The following is a 17,944-nucleotide window of genomic DNA, read 5'->3' on the forward strand; positions in this document are numbered from 1 at the left end:
TGACTTTAGTGTAGTTATTTTGGATTTTTTGCAGTGCAGTCCTCTAAATCTAGCCCAGGCAGTGCCCTTGCACAGGTTGCTGTTATTACTACATTTACTTGACAGAGGCAGCAGGCCAATGAAGCAAAGCTGTCAACAGGTTACAAAACAAACTTCCTAAACAGAGGCTGCATGATCTGCCACACAGATAAAAATGTAAGATGCTGGTGTATTTCTCTTCCACCTTCTCCACAGCTAGAATGCTAAGAGCTTACTGAGTAAGAGAAAAAAATCCAAACCAAACCAAGAGAAAACACTGAGTCAATAATATTCCTCACCTCTCAAGTCTTTTCTATCTATGACAACCAACTGGCTTAGTACAGTAGCAATGATTTACTGAGCCACACCTCTACAGTGCCTTCTGTGCCTTGTGGTAGGTGGGAGCACGCAGATGGCAGGAGACACCTCTGACCCAAGCAGGTTACCTCAGGCATGGCACCCAATTAGCTCTCCACAGCAACTGGCTTCTCACCATGAGGGAGGGAGTCCAACTCTCAAGGGCCACACGATCTCTGATAGTATGGGGCATGATGCTACCCCCAACATGATTTACAGAGGGACATATGCTCAGCTCCTAGGAGGATCAGGCCCAGAACTTCTCTTGCAGGAGTGAGAGGGAACAAGAGCAGTTATTCCAGGACTTACCTGTGGCTCAGAGGCCAGATTCATCTTATAAGGATGTGTCTTTCCCTCCTCGCTTACAAGTGGTGACCAGACTTTTGCCTCCGTTCTGCAACACACAAATTTTGAATCATTAATCTGTTTTCATCAGTGAAAACCGTAATAGTTATTAAAAGACTCAAAGTTCATCAATTTCTCAAACATTTCCACAGTCTCATATATAGCACAACCCACATCAGGAGGAATCCAGACAGCCTCATTTAAGTAGACAATGTAGGTGGCTTAGATAAGTGAGGTCCTTGGAGCAAGACAAGATCTCAGTAGTGACTGTCCTGGCTTACTCTCTGTGACTCCACAGGCAACACATCAGGCATGGGCTTCCACCCAGGCTGTCAAGCTCGGGGCTACCCAAAAGCAGAAGCTGGAGATATCCCACAGATGCCTTAATTAAGTGGGACAAATCAGATTGCTATGTGCTTCAGCTTTTATGGGTAGCCAGGAAGAGGAATGATTCTTGTCTGTATTTACTATATAAAGAACATTTTGTTCTTGAGGTTGGACTGCCTTGGAGATAAGCTAGAAATATTTTCTCATTTGGGTCTCCCGAATTTTCTTCTTATTTATAGTGTTATCCATGTTGAACAAACAGAAGCCTTGTGGAATGATGGAAAAAAAAATAAAACTCCTCGCCTGCAATGGGACTAAGAACTGAGAGGACCTCATGTGACAGAGAAAGTCTACATAACCTTTACTGGTCTGTGGTTTGACCCAATTACTCACAGTAGTCTGAAACACAAGTCAAGATCTACAACTAAAACCAACTGCTTTTACCATCATCATTGTGGAATTCTGCTATGTCCCAAAGAACGACAAACAAGTGGTGAGGAAGAAGTAGAGTGCTTGGATTTGCTCGAAATATGTTGTGGGAAGCATTTCTCAGAAGTAAAGACAGTAGTTACCATCTCAGATAGAATAAACAGTGCCACTTTTCCCAAACATTGGAATAGTAGGGAATGAGTGACTGCAGTATGGTTGAATGAAAACTGCTGTTCAATGCTAAACATTGCATCATGCAGCAACCAGATGACTGATAAACTCTCAGGATGAGGTCTGAAAACCATGCTCTGTCCTGTTGACAGGAGCCCTTTCTGGAATCTGGAACTGGAAGTAGATGTACTTCCTAGGTATTTGTGGGTCAAGGACGAGCTATAATTTAAGTACTTAGTTAGCAAAACAGGAATGCTTCCATTGCAAATTAACTGGATAAATGTAAAGAGATTTTTCAGTTAAAGAAGGGAGGAAGAGACTAGAAAAAGAAAAGGCTGACAAGGATGGAGAAACACAGTGTAGAGCTACCCACAATATATTCAGTCTGGTGTGCACCATTCCTCTAAAATCCCTCCAAAGTTGCAACATTTTTTAAACAGCCCAAACTTAGCTGAGATGCACATATACATCCCAGACATTTGCTGCATAAATAGCATTTCAATATTTGCACCTAGAGGGCAGCTCAGTGGGAGGAGATGTGAGGCAGCATTCTCAGCCAGGAAAGAAGAATAGTTTTATGGATCTGCTATTCCCTTTATTGCACAGTGGACTTTACACAGAAGAAACCTGAATGAAGGCTGCTGTGCTGTACCTCCTTTCACAGGAAAAGTACAAACACACAGGTCACACCTGATATCCTTTATAGGTATTCAGGAACAGCAAACCTTTGACTCTTGGTTATTGCATCCTGCAAGCCCAGCTGATACCTGACAACCCAAGCCACTCAAATGCTGCTGTCTGGCAAGCTGGGGCACACACAGACAAGTATGACTAACAGCTGCATGGTATCAGATCCACACCAATCTGATCATCATCTTGTCACAACAGCTGCTGTTACTGGATGTCCAACATGTCTCAGGTGAATACAAAACAACAATTCTCTCCTTGCTTCTGGACACCTGTGCTTTAAGGTGCCTGAGGAACCAGCAATTTCACCCAGATTATGGCTATCAAGCCTCACAAAGTCCCACCCATTTCCAGGATGGCTGTATTTTCCACACCTGATGACTGTTTGCATATAGGGAAGCAGCCTGATGACCAATACAAAGCCTTATTCCTTGGAAGTGTTTAGAGATCATGTGTGACCAAGTTTCATCTCCTCTGGAAAAACAGGGGACACAGCAAAATGTATGGAAATGAGACACCCAGCCAGCCAGACTATAAGCAAAAGGACATTGGCTGGAGATGAAGGAGCAGCTCAGAGAGCCTTAAACACTTCTGCTGATTTCTAGCATGAGGCATCCCTGTGCCAGTTCTCGCAGCAGTGATCCAAGAACTTTTGAGGTAGCATTTTCTTTCATAGCAGTTTATTATAAGCTTTCAGAAGTATGAGAAGGCTTTATTCACACTGAAAAATTTAAGCCTGGAGCAGGCCAGTGTATGAATATGGAACAGAAACTTCCCCCCAGGCACTTGTTTTCATCCCGCTGGCCCTCAATGCATTTTGAGGTGCTGATGACACAGCACACTGGTCTCCAGAAGAGAGGAGGCAATTATGGCCAACTACTGCAGCCCATGGGCAGTTTGACCAAATTTTTCTTCTTTATTTATAAGCAAGGCAAATAGCTCAAGTTTGTTCCCCAGACTGCTGCCATACTGCTCTGTCACTGGATGTAAATGGAAGCAGCAAGGTCAGTCCAAGCTTTACTTTCAATCCGGTCTAGAAGTTATCCAAACAGAAATGTTAAATAGGCTATGCATCTATCCCCCTGAGGCAGGGAAGATAAAGCTGCCCTTTATATTCACAACAGCTGCAGAAGAGCCCCATAGCCACTCTCAGCAGCCCATTTATGGCCCCAGTGAAGCAGAAAAAGGACACAGCTTTGCTCTTCCTGGCTTTACCCAGCAGATCTTTCAAGGCACGTGCCCCATCCCACCTGTGGAGCCCACAGTCTGTGGTAGAACCACACTGGGTCTTAGGTAGAACCACACTGGTCCCAGCTCTTGGGAAGGGTTTCCTGGCTCTGCTTCTTCTGTCAATGCCTGTAATTCCACTGAAGCGTAGCAGGAGGAAGAAAAACACCACCTAAAAGTTCACCTTATGTCCCACTACTGGCCCAGGGTTTACTTTCTGCAGTGTTGGGAAGTGTGGGCACCAGGCAGACAGCAGGGCAGATTAGACTCACTGTGTTTGTATCTTATCCATATGGTTCCATATCTTAGCTGTATGAAGGAGGTGTCAGAGTAGACAGCTAAACCCAGCCTTGGTAACAGTACCTTCAGTTCACACCAGGCTGCTGCTGGTAGTGGCTTTCTGGAGATCTTTCTGTCCAACAGCCTGCTGGGGAATCCCACCCTGTCTGGTGAAAGCCAGGGGCTTTGGCATCCTTATCAGATCTCAGAAACTCCTGATAAACTGATGAATATTTATTTTATGATATGGTTTCTAATGCATATTCTTTCAAATGAGACTCCATCAGAGAGCAACACTCAAAACAATGAAGGAAACAAAAACATGACACAAACAAGCCTGAGAATGTGGGTCAGGAAAACTAACTGCAGGCACATCTATATACAAACTCTGTAATTTTTGCAGTTCACATTTCCCTGTTGCTTCCTTACTACAGGAGAGAGAGTAACTTAGACAGGGCCAGGGAATGAGCCATGTATCTTCTGTTTCATCCAGGCAGAAACCAAAACCCAAGATTAGAAAGAAATTTCTCTGATGCTACTTTGGGTGCATAGGTACTGGTAGGAAAAAGAAGGAAGGAAACCACATGCAAGTCAAGGCAGGAAAATGGAGAGGTATTTATGAAACAACAATTTTCAAGCAGCTTGTCTTGAACATGATGTAATATAAACATTACAAGAGCCTGGGTTTTGCTATCAGTGCTTTGCATGCAAAGTTGGGCCATAGCTTCAAGTCAGAGCTGGAAAATGAGGGTCTAATTCTTTGTGCCAGGAACTGTGTAATTTCCATAAAGAAGAAGGGCACATCTACATTCATTCACATCTCATTTCAAACACTGGGATGGACACAACTAAGATACCAAGTAGCAAATAAACTCCAAAAGACTGAAAAGTTTCTTGTGCAGCACAAAGTTCTTTGGCTGAAAAATGAGGAAAGACCTAAAAAATTTATCTTTCACAATCCTCTCACCAGAGTTTTCGACAGGCATTTTAATAAAGTTTAGAAACTAACTACAAGAGCTGTCAGGCTACCAGGAAGGTACCTTTTAATCAGCCTTTTAGCTGCAACAGCTGTCAAATACAGGCCCTTGGCTTTAAACATAAGTAGTCACATATAACAAACATCCATTAATGGACATATTCAGTTTGGCAAGCAAAACTGTACTCAAGCTGCATACAGCCTCCTGCCAATTCAAACAGCAATGACAGTCACAACTTCCTGGAGACAGGAGGCCCCAAATGCATGTCTCCATGCCCTCTTGCATTTCAGGAGTCTCTTTATACAACTACTAAAACCAAAAAGGCAACTCCAGTTAAACTTCCGTGGCTTCTTCTGTGTATCTGGAGCAGGTTCATGACAGCTACAAAGGCTAAGACACTGACTGCTCAGACTTACACTCTTCTAACTAGCTAGCTGCAGAGTTAACTCTTACTGCCTCACTAGAGAGGCTGTAAAATCACAACAAATACCAATCTTGATATGCCAAAATTACTTTGAACGTATCTGTTGTTGGTAAAAGCTGCTGGCATGCACCCACAAGGGCTGGAAGCACCACACTGGCCATGGAGAGGTTGGGAGTGGCCACAGAGGGCCAGGCAACCTGCATGGCCTTATATAGCTGCACACTGAGCAGCTGGCTTTTCCCAGGGCCAAAGGAATTATTAGTAAGATGACAGAACTGGAAAACTCTTCTTGGCAGGGAAGCAGAAAAGCAAACCTAAATGAGTCAACAAATTCCACCAACTTCCTAGAACAGAAATCCAAGCCTATTGTGGCTTTGTGCAACTATTCCCCACAGCTCAAACCTGGGAACACATGCAGCGAGCAAGAGTGCAAGCATACCTACCCCACAAAATGAAAGGACACGACACACGCGCTCTCTTCTTCTTCATGAACATCTACTCATGATCCTTTCTGACAATCCATTTAACAGCTCCTGGGAGCAGACCTGACTTCCCTGATCTTAGCACTTTTCAAAGAACAAATACATAGCTTCACTCCTTGGCAGCACTTCCAACAAATTAAAAGACTATTTTGCAAACAAAAAAGGTGCATTGATGTATTATAAGCTGGCAGCAGAGTAGCAGAAAAGCAGCTTGAAATTTGAGGAAAATGACAGTAGGAGCAGAACAGGATACTACATATTTGCAACCTTTTTTAAAAATATTCTCCTCTACCACTCTCAAACTGCCTCCAGACATAAAGGGAAGGACAGACTCACTACAGGAACACCTTTTTTGTTGAAAAACCCCCTTATATAAATAAACACTTTACCTCTGAGTTCCTCAGAGCTGCACAGTTCCACCACCCATCTGGTGACTATAGCCAGAGGCAAAGAGCCATTTGTTATAGAAATAATTTTCACCTGTGCTGCAATGAACATTTGTCTGCTTTTGTACATCTGCAGCCACAACAGAGCTGTGTGTCAAATTCATTATGAGCACTTCCACTGACATGGGTGATGCCTGGATCATTTGACTATCCTGTGAATTTTGTGGTAGGAGTATCTGTTTCTCCTGCATCTTCTTTGCTTTGAATGCTCTTTTTCAGGGAAAGCATCTTACTCAAAATACACTAAATTTCCAAAGTTGATAGCTGTCTCCAATTTGTTGGACACATCTTGCTGCTTACCCCCATTAATGGAGAGCAATGTCGGGAGAGGCTTAGCTCAACCTTAACACATCAGTGCATTGGTGTTCACACCCTAATTTGAAAAAATGAAATCACCAGGGAAAAGAAGCATAGCTCTTCTAAAATATTCAAACTTCATGTTTCCTATGGAGAGGCTCAAAAATCTCCCTGTGAATTCCTCAGTTCAGCAACCAGGTAGGCTTGAGTTGACTGAAGCACTCTCTTGAGCTTGATTTTACACTGCTGAAGACAATAATGGAACCTTTACTTTGGTTTCTTGGTAATTACATTTCTTTTCAAACAAAAAGCAAAATGAATGAACAAACAGGTTCAAAAAAGAGCAGGAGCTGCTAGACACAGTGAGTTCAGTAGGAATTTGTTATATTTGGCAACACTGCCTAATATCCACTTTTGAGGCAGAAGACAGACCTTTCCAGAAGACAACTCTGTTCCTAAGTTGAACAGCAAAGCACCAGGCAGTGCCACTTAGGAAAGAGTACTCAAAGAAAGCAATTTGTGGCTGGGTTTTAAATCCTAGGAAATTATGAGATTTGCCCCTTTGGGTGAAAAAGCAGACCAGGTATGTTTTCTTCAGCTAGCTAGAAAGTTGATACATTTTTAATGGTGACTTGTGTTAGACAAGATTTCCTGCCCACAATCTGATCTGAAATATTTTTGGACTGTTACCATTGCTAAGAAAAATAGCGAAACAGGAAACATTGGAATGCTGTTGATATACACAATCAAGCATACAGTGCAAACAGCATTTCCTTTACCAGAAGCATTTAAGTCCTTTCAATTCTCTATATTTACACTTCTCTTAAATAATCATTAGTAAGCCAAACACGAAGACATCTTAACTGCTTGGCTATCGTTAAAAGAGAAGAGAGTTGCCTATTTGAAGAACACACATGTATAAAGATTGTTTTGGTTCACAGAAGAGCAGATGAAAAAGACAAGCATGAAACACTCTCCTAGCTTCCAGCTACTTGAAGCTTAAAGGCTTTCTGCAGCAGAGATACCTCCATTGTATATATCATCCTTTAAAGATTTGGCTTGCACTAATTCACCCACTATGGTCTTCAAACCACATACACTCATCGCATGTACAGCACAGTCACAAATGAAGTCTCCACTGTCACAACAGTGCTGATCCTTTGGTGAAACTGAAACACCTGCTGTGAGCTCAGACCCGTGTCTGAAACCCACCTGGCACAACCTTGTTGCCACACTGAATGCAGGTCAGAGAATATTTAGCATGGGTAATCATTTAGATAAGTAATCATTCAAAATTCATTAGCTAGTAATTTAAAAATCACTAAGGTCTTACGCTTTCACAAGACATCTCTCCAATGGTGAGTAGAAAAGGAGGACAGGGAAGACTTCTCACTCCAGAAAACCTAGCACAGCTGGGCCCATCCTCACACCAGCTGGGTATTGCTCCAACCCACAGAGGTGCTGCTCTGTCAGAGCAAGGATCTGTGCCAGCACAGCTCCTTGGTACAACTGATTCAGCTAATGAGCTAAAACTGCACAGAGTGGAGACCAGACCCAAGGGTTGCTGGTGTTGCAGTGCAAATTATATACATTCCTTTTCATACTCAGCCAACTATTTACAGAGCTACTTTGACAGAGAAAAAACTTTCTGCTCTGACCTGACTGTATTGTGAGCCTTCCTCACCAACTGTATGGTCAAGCCTTTGTGACAGAGCCGTGCCCACCAAAGCTCAGGAAGCCCAAGCCACAGCACTTGGCCAGGTGGCACTCATTTTCCCCAAGAGCCTTCCAACCTCTCCATCCCCATGGCAATGCCCTTCCCTTCTTTACAGAGGAGGGATCACCACCACACCACAGTCTGCTTTCCTCACCCACTTCCCCTACCTTAAGCTGAGCAGGAAGATGAAGTATGGCTCCAGGTCTATGATTTCTCTGTCACCTCTCTAGGCATCCTCTAAAGGCCTTTCATTTTAAGGCCTTAGATTGTAAAGTAAAGTGCTCCTGCCTCAAAAATAAAGACTACATAGCACTTCTGACCACTGAGTGCAGCTGCATTTAGACCAACACAATTATGGGGGCCTAGAAGGAGACACTGGACATCAGGGATAAAATATTCTCAACAGAGTACAACCAGGAAAGACAACACGATGTACACAGATTTTCCATAGAGCAATGGGTAGTAATATCAAACTCTGAAGTGTAAGAAGTCAGATCACTGCTTTCACATTCTTGCAGTTTTGACACTCTTCCTGGCCTTCTGTCAGCAGAATTCAGTAATCAGTACAGCAGCAGAAGCATCCAACACACACTCATGCTACCTCATTGAAAGAGGGTCTTGAAACAGTCGAGTTGTGTAAACTGAAAGCCCCTGTGCAATTTTACACAGCTGCAGATCCAGCTAGAAATCTCTCCCATGGCAGCTTCCAAGCCCAAGGCCAATGAAATGTGCATAGGGTAGCTATAAACTTAACGACTTTGTAATTAACATTAGCAAACACATTTTACAGACTCAATGATCTGTAAGAGTGAACTTGCCTGCAGGCTGAAAGAGCCCTTGCCTCCCTTCCTCTTTCCCAGCCAGAACCACATGGCACTGGTTTGCCAAGTCAAGCAGCTGGATTTTGGAGAGGAAAAGGAACACTCATTTGCAGGAAGATTACACGCTGCTAAGTTCAAGGCCAGTATAAAAACACTGGGGTTAACAGGCTGCTGCAGTGTTCACTACCCATTCACACTGCCTGCACTGTGCTCTATTCTTCCCTCTGTGAATTCCCTTAATCAACCATCAGGCATTTTTTTTGGTCAAGACCCATCGCATCCTCCTGAACTGGGAAATGCCTGCTGAACTCCTGGCATTGTCCAAGCCACGGTAAAGATTTGTGTTTATCACAGAAAAGCCCTGAACAACTGGACCACTGTGTCATTGAAGGCATGCTTTTGCACTCCTTTTGAAAGCACTTCCCCTGCATCTGCCCTGAAACTGATGGATGATCCCTCTTAGGGAAGGCAGGCACAGGAAAGACTTGCTCCAGAGCAAGTAGAAATGCCATACTGCATCTACCACCTGGCTTTGAAAAGCTCCAGTACCTGCAGCTGCAATTCACACAAAAAGGAAGGAAAAATCCCTAGCACCCTCAAAAAAAGCAGGCTCCAGTTCTTTTAAGTAGCAGCAGTTCAATGCAAAGCAGAGCCTTGCCTTCCCACTCCATCTCCACTCCGTACAAAGATGGCCTAAGAACAAAGCCTGGCTGGGGAAGGGAATGAAGCTGTCCATTGCTCTGCAGTCCAAGATGGTGGGAAGGCTGAAGGCAGCCTGTGCTCTACACTAGTGGCAGAACTTGTGGCTCAGCTGTCACCTGCCTTTAGTTTTTCAGGACTTGGAGAGTTTGATTCCTAAGAGGAACTTTGTTGCACCCTGGGTCATCACTGTTTAAGGCTGACAGTGCTGTTTGATCAAGAGGCTTCAAAATGTACAACATTTCTGAGTCTGTACTTGGCAGAAACCAGGCAATTAATTGCCTGGAACAACATATAAGCATATATTTTAACTGCTAAAGGAGTGCAATAGGAGGGAAGGCCATCTCTGGTTGCACCTCCTCTGCTATGAGTGAAGTTTTCATGAGACTATCTTTGGTTTCTTGCTGCCAGGAGCCACAGAGTAAGTTGACAGACCCTGCCATAAATTATCAGCCAATTCCTCACTTGGAAAGTTGTTTTCATAAGGTCAAAGTGCAACAAATGCAAACAGCATTAGGATTAAAGGATGAAATGCAGTTCCCTTTTGCTAGCCAGCACCTGCCAGACAAAGCAGTAAGAGGTCAAGTTAAACCAGTGGGAGGCCTACTGCCACACCAAAACACAGCTACTGCCCACCCTGCAATCCTCCCTCTCTCCAGCCCCAGCCTGCCCAGCCACGTACCTGCTGACTGTCAGGGTCAGTTCATCTGTGCAGCCCTTGATTTTGTTTTGTGCCTCAAGGTGTGTCATGTTATCTGTGTTCACTCCATCAATGGCTATGATCTGGTCTCCTATACACAAGTTGGCTATTGCAGCTTTGCTGCCTGGAGTCACCTAAGAGAAAGCAAAAAGAGTGAATGGACTTTCCAGGGAGGAGATTTCCATAGCAACATTTGAAAAGGAGTTGGAGAGGTTGTGGTTTTTCTCACTGGTACCTGGAAGCAAAGAAGGTAGAATTAATGAAAGTAAATTCTAAGAAGAAATTTATCTAGATCTTTTAGATAAAGGATTTTGTTTCGGCACCCACAGATAGAAATCTGGAGAGAGAACAACAGGTAAATAACAGAAATCATATTTTCACTCAAGACAATTCTCATGCTAGAGAGCAAGATCATAAAGAAAGCAATGATGCTCTTTCCTGGACAGAGAAGTGCTCTCTGAAACAGAAGGTTGAGGACAGACAGAAGTCCAAGTCTCTAAGACCAGAGGCGACAGGAAAGAGTATCAGAGTCATTGCAATACCAATGCCAATCATAAACACCTTTGCCTGCATTACAATTTCATTTGTTTTCTTCATTGAAGGAAAGGTTTGGCCTCAAGATTTTGGATTGCTTCTTTAGTTGTAATAATATGTTTTTTCCCAGAAACAGGTGCAACACACATTTACTGACTTCAGCAAGATCAATCCCAAAGCAGTGTGTGATCTATGCAGATTGGAAGGGGGAAAGGCATCAGAAACTTCATCCTTATTATGGGGATACGATCCCAATATTACCGGGTGGAACATGCCTGGGCTCATCAGGCCCTTGCTGCTCGACCAGAGGCGGCAACTGAGGTGCCTTTCACCTCAGAGACACCCCTGGCTGGCTGGATGCTGCAGCTGGCACTTGGAACAAGTCCAGGCAAGCAGGAACTCAGTTTTAGCTTGGTGGAAAGGCTTTAGGCGACGGTGAAGAGGAAAAGGAGACGGATTCTGCCGGAGGGTTTAATCCAGAGCTTTATTCCAGGGTCACGGATCTCTGAATCTTGTAACAGCTCCAACAGAATCCCGACCGCACGGTCCCAGGGTCCTGTTAAGCCCCGGGGACGGGGAGGGAAGGGGCAGGTGTGCCACCAACCAGGTAGGAGGGGGGAAGGCTCAGGAGAGAAGTGGCACCTGGGTAGCCCAATGAGCCCAGGGCTGAGAAGCACCTTTTGAACTGTTGTCAATCAGACGACGCCCTTGCTGGATTGCCAAGAGTGATGGACAGCTCTCAGCAGGAGGAAAGGGGAGGGGAAGGGAGAAGGTATTGGCACACCTGGGAAAGGACTGGGATAGCTAAAACAGGATATTGCATCACGCTGCAACACTTAAATCACAAGCTGACAACAGTGTCTGAAGAAGTAGAAGCACCAACCCCCCTGCCTGACCACAGCTCACCTTGATACCTGTTGCCATATTGATCTCCCCTTCCTCTCCATGTGGTCCCATACAGAAGGCACTATGCAGCAATGCCATCAGTATGATACTCCTCATGAAAAAGGTCCCAGCTAAAACCTGGCATTTTCAAACAAATCAACTAAATGGCTTCTTCATTTTACCCTACTTCTTTTAAAGAGGTGTCCTCTTAACAACTGAAACCTCTTTGGGCCAAAATTATTGCTTGAGCAGAAGGTGAATAACATCATGTTTGTGGCTTTGCAAACACTACCTAAGATTTTGTGCAGTTTTAATGAGTTTGTGAAAGGTGTGTAATGATTTCTATGGGCTTTCATCCATTATTTAACAGGAAGAGGAAATGAGAAGGGTGGACTGCTCCCAGACATGAGTACAGATTAAAACATGCCTTGCAGCTGAGACATACCTCATTTGTGAGTCCATTACAACTGGTATTCATTCTATACATTCATGCTAGGTTTCAGCATGCTGGAAAGCAGCTGAGCAAACCCAGCAGAGCTTTCAGACATAAATACCATTCACAAGATTTAGAAATCTCTCCTAACTAGGGTTTGGTTGGCAAATCATTGCCCTCAGGGAAGCATTCCCCTTCTAGAGGTGTCACACATTAGCAGCAATCACTGTTTTCCCTGGGTCAAATCTGAAGCTGTTCAGCATATCTCCTCACAACTGTAGTGGGCTGTTTTCCCCAACCAGAAGAAAAATCACAAGCTGTTTTTCTTTTTTCACCTCTCTACTAGGAAAGTGTTTAATGGAAAAAGAAAGGACATAAAAGTGGCTCACAGATGTCCAAGCTGACCAAGGTGCTCAACATTAATCTAAAGAGCTTCAGATGGGTCAACCAATAGTGAATGACTACCTGCACACCACTTTGAATGCTGCAAGCAGTCTCTGAACTGACAGAGGAAGTGCTGATGAACATACCAGACAAAGTACCAAATGGATACAGAAAATCTGATTTACTTGTGAAGATCACCACCTGCCAAGCTGCAGCCCTCAGCTGACCGGTGACCTTTAGAGGCCATTGAGTGCAATCTGCAGCCACTCCACTGGATTCACCGCCTTGAGAGTGCCTCCTGTAAACCTCGTGACAGGGTGCTGTGGTTCAACCCCAGCCGGCAGCCAAGCCCCACTCAGCTGCTCACTCACTCCCCCACCTGCAGGACTAGGGAGAGAACTGGGAGAGTAGAAGTGAAAACTTCTAGGCTAAGATAAAAACAATTTAATAGGGAAAGCAAAAGCCACACACACGCGCGAAGCAAAGCAAGGAATGAATTCACTCCTTCCCACGGGCAGGCAGGTGTTCAGCCATCCCCAGGAGAACAGGGCTCCATCATGCATAATGGTTACTTGGGAAGACAAACAACATCACTCCAAACATCTCCTGCTCTTTATATCCTGGTCATGATGTCATGTGGTCTGGAATATCCCTTTGGGCAGTTGGAGTCAGTGGTCCTGGCTGCGTCTCCTCTCAGCCTTCCCTGCATCCCCGGACTCCTCACTGCTGCATGGCAGTGCAAAAAGCAGAAAAGGCTTTGGCTCTGTGAGAGCCCTGCTCAGCAATAACAAAAACATCTCTGTATTATCAACCCTGGGCTCAGCACAAAACCAAACCACAGCCCCTTACCAGCCACTGTGAACAATTCTACCCCAGCCAAAACCTGCACACAGGGACAGTATGAAGCTCTGAAGAAATCGTGAGCACTGACAGCTGCCTACAGTCCCACCAGATCTGGGAGCTGTCATTATAAAATCCATAAGACATGTCCCTAAGGATATCATTGAAGAAAAAGGAGCCTGCAGGAAACACAGTGTGGGTCCTCTCCTGATCTCTGGACCTTAACTGAGTGACTTGGTTTCTTGGGGCCTTTATTTCCTCTGCTACCAAAGGAGGGAGAGAGGCACATTACTCACCCCTGTAAGGAACACCAAGCTCAGTACACTGCTACCATGATTCACTGTCAATCAGATAAGCTGCCAAAGGGTCAAGAACAACAGTGGATTAATGCCAGCACTGGAACACTGCTGGAGACTGAGCCATACAGCTTGCTGTATTTCAAGACTGATAGTTATACAATATGTGATAGGCTGGTAGAAGCAGTCATGTATCACCAGGAACAGCTGCCAGGGACACTGAAATACTGAAGCCTCCTGAGGAACCCCCAAGAGCCATCAGGAAGAGCAGTTGGCATTCACAGTGACATCTCAGTGCATTGCCAGTGCTTGTGGTGTCAGGTCCCTGCTGTGTCCACTTCAGAGGAATTGGAAATGCAAGTGCTCTTCTCCATCAGGTAAGTGCCACTGGTAGCACAGGGGCTATTCCATGCACTCAGGTACTCACATAATCCTCTCCCCTAAGGACAAGCTACAAGGCTGCACAAAAATATAAAAGAGATGTATATCTGCCAAAAGTAAACATGTTTTAAAATCCAGCTTCTTCAGGTCTGGAAATAACTTACCCTGAAATGCAACCTTCCACAAACTACTGCCTGCAACATCCAGCTCATACTGTCTGCCAGGACTGTTCACAGCAAACATGTCTGCACAAGGGCAGGGTATGGAGGGAATCCATCCCCCATCCTTTTAGGATGATTTATAGCTACTAATAACGTTCCCTTCCCCCCTCACAGTAAGGTCTGGGCTTATCTCAGTGCTGCCAAGCAAAAGGCGTTTCTGTTATTAAGAGAGGAGCACAGAGCTGCTACTGTGATGTTTTCCTGCTTTTATTTTTGTCACATCCCTGCCCGGTCCATGGGAAGCAGCAGGGGCAGGCATGTGGCTGGGGGGAAAGCAGGCAGAGGTGCTCAGAGCACTGGCAGCTATCAGCCAGCTTACACAAAAGGACTCCAAAAATGAACAAAAGCTTCAGGCAAGCAGGGATCCAGTAAATTTTGTATCTGAAACTGCTCTGCTCCTGCTCTCAGATGATCTAAAGCTTTGTCCTAGCCTCTCTTACCCTTCCCTCTTGAATGAGCATGGAGCAGAGACCAGCAGGAGCCAAGGGACCAGCAGGCAGTGCTGTACAAGTGCACATCTTGTACAGGTGGGTGAGGCAGGTTTGAGCAGATAGAGCTGCACTTCTGCATGGGTAGGCAAGAAGGGCTGAAAGATACTGCAAGGAACAAACCTTGTACAAGTCACAGCTTGTGCAAAGCCACAGTTTCTTGTGTCCTTCAAAAGAGCTCCCTGACTTGGTCTGGGCTTCCTCCACTGGGCTTGAGCAGATGGAACATGGGCAGACTCACCAGGCCCCGGGAACCTCCCAGTTCCAGAGACACCATGGTTGGGTGAATAAAGCTCTGCACACCTTATAACATCATGCCCAAAGGCTTCCTCTGGAAAGGAGCCATGCCCTGCCTTGAGGTGACTGTTGCCAAGCAACTGGGTAACACTGCCATTAGGTCATTTTGCTATTGAACAGACAATGCTGAGACAGGCAGAGCAGCACTGACTCACACCGTGTCCAAAACAGGTCCCAGAGTGATGCTCTGTTTGGGTGGTGTTCTGTGTAAGAAATCTGGGCTACTATAGAAATATTCTAGCTACTTACAACCAGACACATCAAACCATGTCCTTGATACCAGCTCAGACACATGTGCCAGCATATGGAAGAAACAAATAATCCCCATAATCTACAGGTTTGATTGTGTACTCTTTATTCATGCAAAACTCAATGTAGTAGATAACAGTTTAGACCAGTTATAGGCTTGGACCCCTTTTTTTTAAAACAGGTCCCACAGATTCAGGATTGGTTAGGATAGAAGAAAAAACTACACTACCTTCTTATCCTACAAAGTGAAGCTTTGTGCACATGTAGCCCCTTGCACACACACTTAGGGCTCCATCTTGCCAGCACCACCAGGACTTGGCACAGCTCAGATGACCATCTCCCAGGCAGCTTGCTTGCTACTACCTGCTTGCACTGGTGGCCAAGCAGCAAAGAAAGTGCTATGAAATATCAACTCTTCAGAAAGTCTTTGGGCAAGTACATTTACAATAGAAAACACTTTGATTTAGCAGCAGGAGAAACATCTGGCTGCTTATTCAGCTCCCAGGACCTCGTTATAAAACTTCTGTCTGTCCCAGAGCTTGACAAACACCACAACATTTTATATTTGATGTAATTCCCTCCACACATGCTATCTAACAAGCTTTAGAGCCCCTGGACAGGGGTATATGATGCCTTTTTTCCTCCTGCAGGCAAGGATCCAAGAGGCAGCAAGTGGGTATGCTGAGGGAAGCTGCTGCCCACAGCATATGAGAGGGAGGAAGGGTGGGAAGCATTTTTATGAAAAGCAGCATAACTCAGCTCCCTGTGAGTCAAGATAGATGGGTGGGTCTAAATTCATTCACTTTATTCTGGCCTTCTCCCCTCATCCATTCTGGCACCTACATGCTCACTCTGTCAGCTCTTCACAGTTTCTCACAGACCCTGCAGCCTCGGGCATCACTCCTCACTCCACACCTAAACACATTGCAAAAAGTGATGAAGAGATAAGAAATGAGAAAATTAACATCAGCCAAGAAAAAAGATCTGGAGAAATTGCACCTCTGTGTGTTTGAGAGGAAAACCCAGCTGGGTCGTTGCTGCAAAGGACAGACATGAAGCAACATACTTCCAAGGCCACCAGTGACAGCCAGACATCTCTGACATTCACTTTAATCCTCCCCACCCACACACACTGCTCTTTTACCATGAGTAATGTCCTCAGCACTGGAGTATTATGCTAAGCAGTCAAAGTTTCTCCCAGCAAAAGCATGCAGCTGGGTCAGCAGAGATCAGAGGCTATGAGAAAACTCAGACAAGCACATTCCCCACCCCTTCTCTTTAGGGGAGCAGGAGTGAGATGCCTTACAACTGGCTCCAGGAGAGCTCCCTTCAATGCTGCTCCTGTTCTCTGCACCATCTCAGTCTGGCCAGGCTGCAGCCCAAGCCTCACTGGTTGCTCTGTGCTGGCCCAGACCACATCATCACCAGGAGACAAGAAGGAGAAGGGGATGATACATCTGGCTGGTGAAACCTCTGAGCACCAGCCCACCCCAGCAGGGTCTGGGCTTCCAGCACAAGCTCCTCTGGCAGCCCAGCCCTCACCCTCCTGCCTGCCTTCATGCCCTACCCTGACAGCCAGAGGAGCTTTGTCAACACAGAAAGGGGAAGGCATCAGGTACTGCACAGAGAGGGCTGACCTTGGTATAAAAAGACAAGGGTGAGAGGATTTGCTTAGACAGATGCTCAAATGGTGGTCAAGGAGTTACTCAGCCTCCACAGCTTCTTTTGCAACATGTCCCACATTAAGACAAATAAACAAGAGATTTTTTACAAGGCCTCAAAAGCAGCTGAGTCTTTCCTGATGGTTTATTTCATCCTCTAAATAAATCAACACATCCAGTAATCAGCAACCATCTGAGATACTGTAGTCCAGAACAACATCAATTATTTATGCACTTTAGGGCTCCTACAATTTCCCTGTTTATACTGAAAAAAAAATCTCCTGTTATTTTCATGCTGTACCCTTCAAATCCAATTCATTTTACATAACATATACATTTCTTGATGGACAAAGTGATTTTTAAGGGTGAAAGGTACCAAGAAGCCTGCAGGCATATGAAACTTGACATCTGGGAACAAAAAGAGCTTTCTTCCTCCCAAGAAGTCCAGCATTTACTTTTGTCACCTATAGCTCTAGGGCTTAAAGCTCTCACATAATGTTGAGGCTGGTACATTCACTCCAAATGTAGAGTTCTCTCTTTAGGTCCTTTGGGAAACTTGCCCAGAACAAGGTGGGTCAGACATCATCAGAAAAGATTATACTGGTTGCACAGAAGAGGTACAGAGAAAAGGGAACTCCAAAGTTTGGGTGACATCAAGCTGCTGCATAACCAATGACAAATTGATCTGAATGTGTGAACTGAGGAAAAGAGAACCCTGGCTCCTAGCAAAGACAAGAGCAGTGCTCCTGCATGTAGCTCTGGTAGAAGGCATTTGATTAGGATCCCAAAAATTGTAAAAGTTTTTTCAAGGTAAAAGTGCTCCCCTAGATCAGGAAACCAGACTGAAAAAGATCAAACCTGTCCTTGCCCCA

General features: G+C 44.9%; 1 protein-coding gene across 4 annotated transcripts in view; it reads right to left on the reverse strand.

Moving 5' to 3' along the window:
- Positions 1-17,944, reverse strand: part of PDLIM1 (PDZ and LIM domain 1) — a 44,924-nt gene that overhangs the window by 21,504 nt on the left and 5,476 nt on the right. For all 4 annotated transcript variants that reach the window (XM_077183159.1, XM_077183157.1, XM_054637196.2 and 1 more), the window contains exons 2-3: positions 10,386-10,537; positions 685-769 (exon numbers count right to left, since the gene is read on the reverse strand). In XM_077183159.1, the coding sequence (XP_077039274.1) occupies positions 685-769; positions 10,386-10,453 (153 nt within the window). In that variant the 5' untranslated portion in view covers positions 10,454-10,537. The remainder of the gene's footprint in view (positions 1-684; positions 770-10,385; positions 10,538-17,944) is intronic.

This window comes from Agelaius phoeniceus, chromosome 9 (genome assembly GCF_051311805.1).
Source record: "Agelaius phoeniceus isolate bAgePho1 chromosome 9, bAgePho1.hap1, whole genome shotgun sequence".
NCBI lineage: Eukaryota > Metazoa > Chordata > Aves > Passeriformes > Icteridae > Agelaius > Agelaius phoeniceus.